The sequence below is a fragment of the Macaca mulatta genome, chromosome 13, assembly GCF_049350105.2.
Source record: "Macaca mulatta isolate MMU2019108-1 chromosome 13, T2T-MMU8v2.0, whole genome shotgun sequence".
In the NCBI taxonomy this organism is placed as follows: Eukaryota; Metazoa; Chordata; class Mammalia; order Primates; family Cercopithecidae; genus Macaca; species Macaca mulatta.
In genome coordinates, this window is record NC_133418.1 from 4,472,285 (window position 1) to 4,482,657 (window position 10,373).

Consider the following 10,373-nt stretch of genomic DNA (forward strand, 5'->3'; position numbering starts at 1 on the left):
GGCCCCAACTCTGTCCATCTCTCTTTTCTCTGTACTGGAATCTGCAGGTTCAACTAAGCCTACGTTGCTTAATCCTCCACCAAGTCTTTTCTGTGTTGTTGCTACACAAATGACCTCGTTACCAGGAGACTTCCAAATTAAAGTGAGCTGTATCCATACAATGAAATACTCTATGGTCATACCGTTGCACTGCAGAAGTCCATGGAAAAATGCAATGTATTACTACATTGAAAAAAGCAGCAGGCCAGGCGCAGTGGCTCACACCTGTAATCCCAGCACTTTGGGAGGCTGAGGCAGGCGGATCACGAGGTCAAGAGATAGAGACCATCCTGGCCAACAAGGTGAAACCCTGTCTCTACTAAAAATACAATTATTAGCTGGGCGTGGTGGCACGCGCCTGTAGTCCCAGCTACTTGGGAGACTGAGGCAGGAGAATCGCTCGAGCCTGGGAGGCAGAGGTTGCGGTGAGCCGAGATTGCACCACTGTACTCTGACCTGGTGACAGAGCAAGACTCCGTCTCCAAAAAGAAAAAAAACCCAACAAACTCAGTATTTCATAGTAGGAATATAGGTGATTATCTTTTTTTTTTTTTCTGTATTTACCAAATATTCTAAACTAATCATGAATTGCCTTTATAATCCTAATTTCTTTCTTTTTTTTGGAGACGGACTCTCGCTCAGTCGCCCAGATTGGAGTGAGTGCAGTGGCGCAATCTCGGCTCACTGCAAACTCCACCTCCTGGGTTCACGCCATTCTCCTGCCTCAGCCTCCCAAGTAGCGGGGACTCCCTGGGACTACAGGTGCCCGCCACCACGCCCAGCTAATTTTGTTTTTGTTTTTTTAGTAGGGACGAGGTTTCACTGTGTTAGCCAGGATGGTCTCGATCTCCTGACCTAGTGATCCACCTGCCTCGGCCTCACAAAGTGCTGGATTACAGGTGTGAGCCACCGCGCCCGGCCAATCCTAATTTATTTTAATCTGCTAATGCAGAGTTTAAATTCAATCTCCATTTATTCCCTGAGAAGCCAGTCTCAGTTCAGATTAGACTCTTTTAAATGCTATCACAAATAAGAGTAGCGTTAGTGAACAGTATCTCCTTAAAATTAACTTTTTCCAATTAGATGTCCTGTCTCCTCAACTAAGGCACAAATGAAAACATGAGTATATTCTTGGTGTGAATCTAAGTCAGCAAGAGATATGGGCCATGATACAATATCCTTCAGGCCTCAGGTGCCCCAAACAAGGGGACTAAAGCAAACTAGTACTCCCCAAAATACAACTGGTAGCATTTGAGATAATTCTAGGACGTACATCAAGGAACATTTTCATTTTGACAGTACATTGTAAACTAATCACTAAAATCTTCATTCATGTAAAAAAGAAGAAAAATTCAGATATAAGAAATTCTTTTCCTGTTTCAAGAAACAGGAAGTTTGTGGCCATTCTACATACATTTAGTGAAGAAACTATATGGTCTATACTGCTGGCCCATCAGGTGACTGGGAGAAGAAACACAGCATTGTGTCTGCAGCGCGTGGCTCAAGCTGGCGTAGGGATGGGTGTCTCTGGTTCCCAGTGATGACAAACAGCCTGTAGGCAGAGGGGTTAAACTTTGAGTTAGATGTTTCGCGGCTGTGGAAAAACACTGGTAGCATCAAACAATCATTACTAATAAAAATAAGTCACTAAAATCCTGAACTTTTAAGAATCAGATTTTTAGGGCAGTCTTTCTTTTAAAAATAAAACAAAACTCTTGACCAACAACAACCTAAATGCCCAGCCTAGCTGGGAAAGTTATAGTTCATCCGCACAATGGGTGCAGCTGGGTAAAGAAAGAAGTAGATTTGTCCATCCCGGGGTTTCAGCACTGCACTGGCTAGCCTAGGTGAGCAGTCTACGCTGGGCAAACGGCGCCCTCTGCTGTGTGCGGCCAGCAACACACTCTTCGGAAAGACCTGCAACTGGCCAGGTCAGAACAGCAAGGTGCAGAGAGCACGTACACCATCCTACTCTTCTGTTAAAAAACAAGGAGCAGGTGTGAATGCATTTCACAGACTAACCCAGAAGTATGTAAGAAAACCTGGAAACAACGGTTGCCTCTGGGGAAGAAATCTGATACATTTAAAACTGGGTATGAGGGACTTGCTTTTTTTGTTATTTTTTGGAATTGTTATCATCCAGTGCATATATTACTTAAAAAGTTTTTAAACATCCATGTCTTAGAGGCAGCATCTAATCAGTTCATGGAGGGTAAAGTCCTGTGAGGAAGGGGAGAGTTGAGAATTGGTGCATGTGAAGAAATGGGAATATTGCTAACAAAAACAGTGCACACTCTTAAGCTTTGCATTTCAATAGAGACACTAGTGACTCCAAGAGAAGTGAAGGGAATTAAAACAACCCTTGAGAAAGAAAAAAAAAAGGTTATTTAAGAATACTTGGCTTAAAAAAAGAAAACCAAACAGTGACAACAACAGCTATTTTCAAGTCTATGTGAAGTTATGAAGAAGACGGTAACAGCTGCTTTATGGCCACAGAGGGCCATATACCAGCAATGATCTTACGTGGCAATAACAAGTAGTATCAAATGGTTACAGTAGGCTATTGAAATATCTCCACTGCATAGACACACTAAGAAATAAAGGAATAATCTCCTTTTAATTAAATTAGATGATCTTTAAAATCATTTAAATATCTAATTAAAAGGAGGTTATTCCTCTTTTAATTAATTTAAATGATCTAATTAAATTAGATTATTTAATCCAATCTTTTCATTTTACAAAATAAACTTAGGCCTATGAGGTTAGGGACTTGCCAAAAGTCACAAGACTAGTTAGTAGCTGGGATTTAAGCACTAGTTCTGATTCCAGATGAGTTACTCAATCGCACAGAGGCAGGGAGATGACACACTGAGTTCCCTCTCAGCGCACTTAATGAACTAGTCAATAAAAAGTAGACAGGACATACTGGCGTTTCATTTTTAAACTCAGGACTTCATCATTCTAAATTCCATCATGCAGCACACACTTTAGCTTTAGCTTTTCTTGTATGCTCCTTAATTTTCTTTCTTTTTTTTTTTTTTTTGAGACGGAGTTCTGCTCTTGTCACCCAGGCTGCAGTGCAATGGCACAGTGTCAGCTCACTGCAACCTCTGCCTCCCAGGTTCAAGCGATTCTCCTGCCTCCGCCTCCCAGGTAGCTGGGATTACAGGTGCCCGCCACCATACCCGGCTAATTTTTGTGTTTTTAGTAGAGATGGGGTTTCACCATGTTGGCCAGTCTGGTCTTGAACTCTTGACCTGACGATCCACCTGCCTCAGCCTCCCAAAGTGCTGGGATTACAACTGTGAGCCATCGCTCCTGGCCAGCTCTTTAATTTTCAACAAAATATCTTACTTAATATTGTTATTTATATTAATATTAAATAAGATATTTAATCTTGTACTGTTTAGTACTGCAATCTCTGACATACTTCAAAAAGTGTAAAATCATTACTAACAAATGTAGAATTCTTTAACTTTTTTTGAAAGCCTGAAATACTTCCCCAGCTAATAATGTACCTTAAAAGGTCCAACTGTCGGCCGGGCGCGGTGGCTCAGGCCTGTAATCCCAGCACTTTGGGAGGCCGAGACAGGTGGATCACGAGGTCAGGAGATCGAGACCATCCTGGCTAACACGGTGAAACCCCGTCTCTACTAAAAAATACAAAAAACTAGCCGGGTGAGGTGGCGGGCGCCTGTAGTCCCAGCTACTCGGGAGGCTGAGGCAGGAGAATGGCGTGAACCCGGTAGGCGGAGCTTGCAGTGAGCTGAGATCCGGCCACTGCACTTCAGCCTGGGCGACAGAGCGAGACTCCGTCTCAAAAAAAAAAAAAAAAGAAAAAAAAGGTCCAACTGTCAAAAGCAGAAAGAAATTGACTTTAGAATTGAGAAACAGTCACTTAAAATACACTGTTACTACAACTGACTTTGTTTAAAATGTGTTATAATTTTTAAAACAGGAGGTGGCATTAGCTTATGCTAAATTAGTCAGTTATAGATTATCCATCAATGATCAATTATCAGTTTGGGTTTTGTTCTTATTCTCTGAATTATTAATTTCAGACCATGAAGTCCCCATTTTAGGAAACAATTGCCCTGGAATCCAAAATGGGCCGAGCCCAAAAAGCACCCTCCTGTGGGTTATGTAAAAATACAAAAATTAGCTGGGTGTGGTGGCACATGCCTGTAGTCCTAGTCACTCGAGTGGCTGAGGCAGGAGAATCACCTGAACGCAGGAGGCAGAGGTTGCAGTGAGCCAAGATCAAGCTATTGCACTCCAGCCTGGGCAACAGAGCAAGACTCCATCTCAAAAAGAAAAAAAAAAAGACACATAGTCTGACCCCAAGGAGGATTCCGTTTCAGCATTTACAGTTTTCACTATTTACAGTTTTCACTACGATGAACTTCTTCCTCCTAATTGAAATCTCATCTATTTAATCAAACCAGCTGATCAGCGATGTGTTTGAGAGATTTTAGAAAACTATTGCCATTTGTCTGACCAATCTATTGCAGCATTTAGAAAAATACTGTAATAGATACTAAGGAAATTGTTGTAGGAAAAAGAAAAAAAATGTAAAGATAGAATTCTACCTAACTCAGCTATAAATACATACACAAACTTAATAATAAAAACACTGACCAGAGATTCAATCAAAATTGTGCTTATAACTATGTTGGAGAAGGCAGGAACAATGAAGGGTTCAATTTTCAATTAACATAACCATTGGTAAATTGAAAATTCAACTCTTCATTGTCCCTGCTCTAAGCCTAATACACAGAAACTACCCCGTAATCGTTTAGTTACTATTTTGTAAAGCCTTGAACTATAACAACTGCAATCATAAGAAATCTGAAAATACTCTTCAGAGCCTATGTATTTGTATCATAAAGAATGCGATTATTGAAGTAAGACTAACCAGGCTAAAAAATGAAAAAGAGAGAAAAGAAAAAAGCAGGTGATTACTCATATTTTTAAAAACTATAGAAACTACTCCGACATTACATCTTATGAGAAAAGGTGGTAGCATTAGTGAATCTCACCATTGCTCAGAGCACTCTTCCACGCCAAAATGGAAACTGCTGGTAAGGTGCTTAGGGAACGCTGCCTCCCCAATAAATGACCTGCAAATTGGGGGAAAAAAAAAATTAAGATACATTTCTACATGAAAAGGAACATTTTAAACAGTAACACCCACAAAATATATCTATAGAATAAAGAACCAAGACAAGGGAATAAGTAATTTCTGGGCTCCAGGGCAACTTGTCAAGTAGCTGACATCATACCTCATCTTCTCCCTTCACCCTCACATCCAGCCAGTTACCAAGCCCTTCAGTCTCCTCAAAAATCAATCCACCTGCCAGCTGTACCTTTTCCTGTGGCCTCAAAGACCCTTCTTTGCTCAAGCCTCATCACCACTCAGCCACAGAGTAACAAGTTTCCTAGCAGGTTTCCTACTTTCAATCTCTCCCCCTCTGCTTCACGGCTTTTCTAAAATAAAAGGTCTGGTCACTTCACAGCTCTGACAGATTATTCTCTGGCTCCCTACTACCTTCAGAACAAAGTCAAAACTCCTCAGCATGGCCTACAGGCCTGCCACATGGCCCCAAGCTTCCACACCAGCCTGCTGCCTCACCTTTCTCTCCTCCACCTTCCCTCTGGCCATGCCAGGCTTGTACTCAGTCTTGAACCTACTGTGCTCTCGCATACTTCTGTGTCTCTGCAAGGTTCTCTGTTAGCCCGAAACATCACCTCTTAGTGAAGCCTCCCCGATCCTACAATGTTCCCCCTTCCCTCTGGAACCCCTGCAGCACCAGGCTGACTGTACTGTGTACCCCCTCACACAGTGTGGTACTCCAGAACAGGATCTGACACAGCATTTATGGGCAAGTGATTTTTGACAAGTGTGTCAAGATCACTCAATGAAGAAAGAATCATGTTTTCAACAAGTGGTGCTGGGACAACTGGATATGAACATGTAAAAGAATGAAGTTGGCACCCTACCTCACACCATATATAAAAACAAATTCATAATGGACCAAAGACTTACAGGTAAAGCTAAAATGATGAAACTTAGAAGAAAACATAGAGGTAAATCATCATGACCTTGGATTCTGCAATGGCTTCTTACATGAGACACTAAAAGCACAGCAACAAAAAGAAAAAAAAATAGATAAATGAGACTTCATCAAAATTTAAAACTTGTGGCTTCAAAAATACTGTCAAGAAAGTGAAAAGACAACACACAGAATGGGACAAAAATTTTGCAAATCATATATCTGATATAAGGGTCTTGTACCTAGAAAACATAAAGAATACCTACAATTCAACAATAAAAAGACAACCCAATATAAAAGTGGGCAAAATATTTGAATAGCTATTTCTCAAAAAAAAAAAATATATATATATAAAAATGGCCATTAGCACATGATAATATGCTTCTTATTCATAAGGGAAATGTAAATCAAAACCACAAACTGATACCACTTCACATCCACTGGGCTGGCCAGGTATGGAGGTTCATGCCTGTAATCTCAGCACTTTGGGAGACTGAGGCAGGAGGACTGCTTGAGCCCAGGAGTTCAAAACCAGCCTGGTCAACATTGTGAGACCCTGTCTCTACAAATTTTTTTTTTTTTTTAATTAGCTAGGCATAATTCCACACACCTGTAGTTCCAACTACTCAGGAGGCTGAAGTGGGACGGTCACCTGAGCCCAGAAGGTTGAGGCTGCAGTGAGCTGCAACTGTGCCACTGCACTTCTACCTGGGTAATGGGGTAAGAATCTGTCTCAAAAAAAAAAAAAAAAACACGAAAAAACAAAAATAAAAAATAAAAAAAAAAAACCCACATCCACTAAGATGGTTATAATCAAAAAGACAGACATTAAGTGCTGGCAAGGAAGTAGAGAAATTGGAAGCCTCATATACTGCTAGTGGGAATGTAAAATGGTGCAGCTTTGGAAAACAGTTTAGCAGTTCCTTGACACCTAAACCTATGTTTCAGCATGGTGGCTCACACCTATAATCCCAGCACTTTGGGAGGCTGAGGCGGGAGGATTGCCTGTGCCCATGAGTTAGAGACCAGCCTCGGCAACATAATGAGACCCACTCTACAAAAAATAAAGAAAAACTAGCCGGGCATGGTGGCATGCACCTGTAGTCCCAACTACTCGGCAGGCAGAGGTGGGAGGATGGATTAAGCCCAGGAGATGGAGGCGGCAGTGAGCCATGATCGTGCCACTGCACTCCAGCCAGGGCGAGAGAAGGGAGTTAAAGAAACAGCAATTACAATCCTAAGTATATACCCAACAGAAATAAAAATATACTTGCAAAAACATTGCACACAAATGTTTCTAGCAAAATAGGCCTAAGAGCCAAAAGGTGGAAACAACTCAAATGTTCAACTGATGAGCAGATAAACAAAATGTGGTATTCATACAGTAAAGTCTTGCTACAGAGAGAGGGAAAGCACATCAGTGGTTGTGCTGGAGGCCAACGGGAAGCTGGGAAGTGACAGCTAAAAGGCACAGGTTTTCTTTTTGTAGTGGTTATAATGGCTGCATTGCTCTGGTGATATACTAAAAACCACTGAAATGTACACTTTAAATGGATTCATTGTATGGTATGTGAATTATGTCTCAACAAGGAAGCTGTTACCAAAAACAAAAAACAGGCTTTGGAGCCAGGTGATATGGATGCAAAAACCTGATGTCCACCTAGCCTAACCTTAAGCAAGTTTCTCAATCTATGTGCCTTAACTCCCTCATCTGTAAAATGGGAATAGCAGTACATACCTCATGAAGACATTGCGAAGATATGGTGAGGAAAATGAAGGAAAGCTACAACAGCTAGGAGCTATTTGAACAGGGCCTTGAAAAAGGAGGAGACAGCCGGGTGCGGTGGCTCACGCCTGTAATCCCAGCACTTTGGGAGGCCGAGGCGGGTGGATCATGAGGTCAGGAGTTCGAGGTCAGCATGACGAACATGGTGAAACCCCGTCTCTACTAAAAATACAAAAATTAGCCGAGCGTGGTGGCGGGCGCCTGTAGTCCCAGCTACTCAGGAGGCTGAGGGAGGAGAATCGCTTGAACCCGGGAGATGGAGGTTGCAGTGGGCGGAGATCGCGCCATTGCACTCCAGCCGGGCGACAGAGTAAGACTGTCTCAAAAACAAAAACAAACAAACAAAAAAACAAAGGAGAAGACGGAGACAACATGGACAAAAGAATGTTCAAGTCAGATTTTCTGCCAAATGACTTCAGGTTAAAGACTGCCGCTAAATGAGTTTTAAAATACACATATTCGGGCTTTAGCGGTCTTCGGATTTCGAAACTACAAACGCTGGATTGTGGACTTCCAGTAAAATTGAGCAAACAGAAAATGCAAAGTCAACCACGGAGCGTTTCCTAGAGATAAACGTTACGCCGGAGGACAAACCCAGGCCGACATCCAACGACCCCGGGGGTCGCACGCGTGCCAGTTCCCGCTCCTCTTCGCCAAGCACGCTCAATGGGTTTTGGGAACTGGGAAGAACCTTGGAGAACGACGTCCAGTTCCCCCTCATTTGACAGACAGGAGCTCCGCGACCCAGAGACGGAGGGGACGCGCCCAAGGTCACACAGCGGCTCCGGGGTAGGTGGAAGCACGGCGTGCGGAGACGGCGGCCGCGGCTTCCCGCTTCCCTCCGCCCGGGCTTCTCCAGGCCCCAGACGAGCCCCGCTCCCGGCGTCCCAGCTCTCACCTGCCGTCCCGCTACACAGCGCGGGCAGCCGGCCCACAACACGCGCCGCGGTCGCCATGCTGGAGCCCGAGCCTCGCCTCGGCCCCCGCCCAGAGCAGCCTCGCCCACCGCCTGCCGCGACTGCTCCTCGTCAAACGGCGAGCCTTGGGCCGCAGCGGAATTCCTGAGGCCCGAGTCCACGCAGCAGCGCAGGCCGGGGTGAGGCACTGTCCGGACGGGACACACGGCAGGCGGAGCCCGGCGCGGCCGCGGACAGCCCCGCGGGAGCCTCGCGTTAGGACCCGAGGGCTGGGCTTGGGCGGGCGGCCGGGCGGGGGCGGGGCTTGGACGGGGGGACGAGCGGCCGGGCGGGGGCGGGGCTTGGACGGGGGGACGGGCGGCCGGGCGGGGGCGGGGCTAGCTCGCGCCTGCGGCGCCGGAGAGAGAGCGCAACCGGCCGGGTGAATTTGGCTGCTTGTGCAGGGGCGCTCTGGAGGGGTCCGCTGGCGGGGGACCCTCGGGCTTACCAGAGCTGGCACTGCGGACGCCTGCGAGGTTCACAGAAGCACCGAAGGGGTCCAAGTGCAATGAGGATCCAAGGGATGAATAAGACGAGGAACGTAGAGGTGTTCATCCCCAACTCCAGGAAAGCTCTGAGTTTCATTAGATTAAGCACTTAAATGACCTGCATTTCACACACACTTGTGGATTCATACTGATTTTAACGTTTGGTCACACATGTGTATCTCAGCCCCGGGTCACGGTTTTTTTATTGCCTCCATACCATCTACGTCTACTCAAGTGACCCACACACCTGCAACACAGCAGGGCACAATGTCTTGTAAGAGGGTAGCCTGCTCAGATAAACGTCTGGTTTTCAAGTCTAGCATAAAATTTTTCAAACATACAGAAGAGTAAAATTACTGACAAGCTAGAGTTAAAGATTATCAAGAGGAACACAGTTGTTTCATCTACTATTTTCCCATTTTCTTTGCTGAAATAGACAACTTATTTCACTCCAGGTTATTTTGATGCACACCATTTTCAACAGACCTTTTACATCTTGAGTTGGCGAAATTAAGAGAAAAGAGATTCATTACACCTATGTGTAAAGCCAACTGCTTCAGCATATTTGGGAACATGGTAAGACCAGCTAATTCCACGAGCAAGGACCTACTGTCACACTTCATTTGCTGTGGAGTGAGTTCCTAGGTCAGAGGCAACAGTGTGTGAAATAATTATTAAGTCCAAGGACAGTTGTTTTGGCAGACGCACGGTGGGCAGGAATAGCAAATCCATATCCAGAGTGTCTATTCCAGTCAGAACAAGTGCTGCCCCTTCCATGGTCCAATGTAATCAACCTAGAGCCAGAGAGCTTGCTGAGCCCCCAGAAGTGCTGCTGTATCAGGAGCTGTAGCCAGATTGACTGGCGAGTGAAACTCCACATTGACCCCATGTGTAACCTCCATCCCTAGCCCTTTATTCATGAGTCCATTTGGCTAGGTAAAGAGGCTGACTGACATCCACAAAATGGATTATTCTATCCACCTCATTAAAATCCTCTGTGGAGGTCACCCTTTGATAAGCACTCATGTGGGAAATAATTATCTTCACATTC

General features: G+C 44.6%; 1 protein-coding gene across 2 annotated transcripts in view; it reads right to left on the reverse strand.

The window, feature by feature from the left end:
- The window catches only part of MRPS5 (mitochondrial ribosomal protein S5), a 35,587-nt gene extending 26,738 nt beyond the window's left edge, over positions 1 to 8,849 (reverse strand). The window contains exons 1-3 of one of the 2 annotated variants that reach the window (XM_015112834.3): positions 8,777 to 8,849; positions 5,079 to 5,159; positions 1,454 to 1,591 (exon numbers count right to left, since the gene is read on the reverse strand). In XM_015112834.3, the coding sequence (XP_014968320.2) occupies positions 1,454 to 1,591; positions 5,079 to 5,159; positions 8,777 to 8,834 (277 nt within the window). In that variant the 5' untranslated portion in view covers positions 8,835 to 8,849. The remainder of the gene's footprint in view (positions 1 to 1,453; positions 1,592 to 5,078; positions 5,160 to 8,776) is intronic. The other variant, XM_077958801.1, reaches the window with a different exon arrangement.
- Positions 8,850 to 10,373: the final 1,524 nt, after the last annotated feature.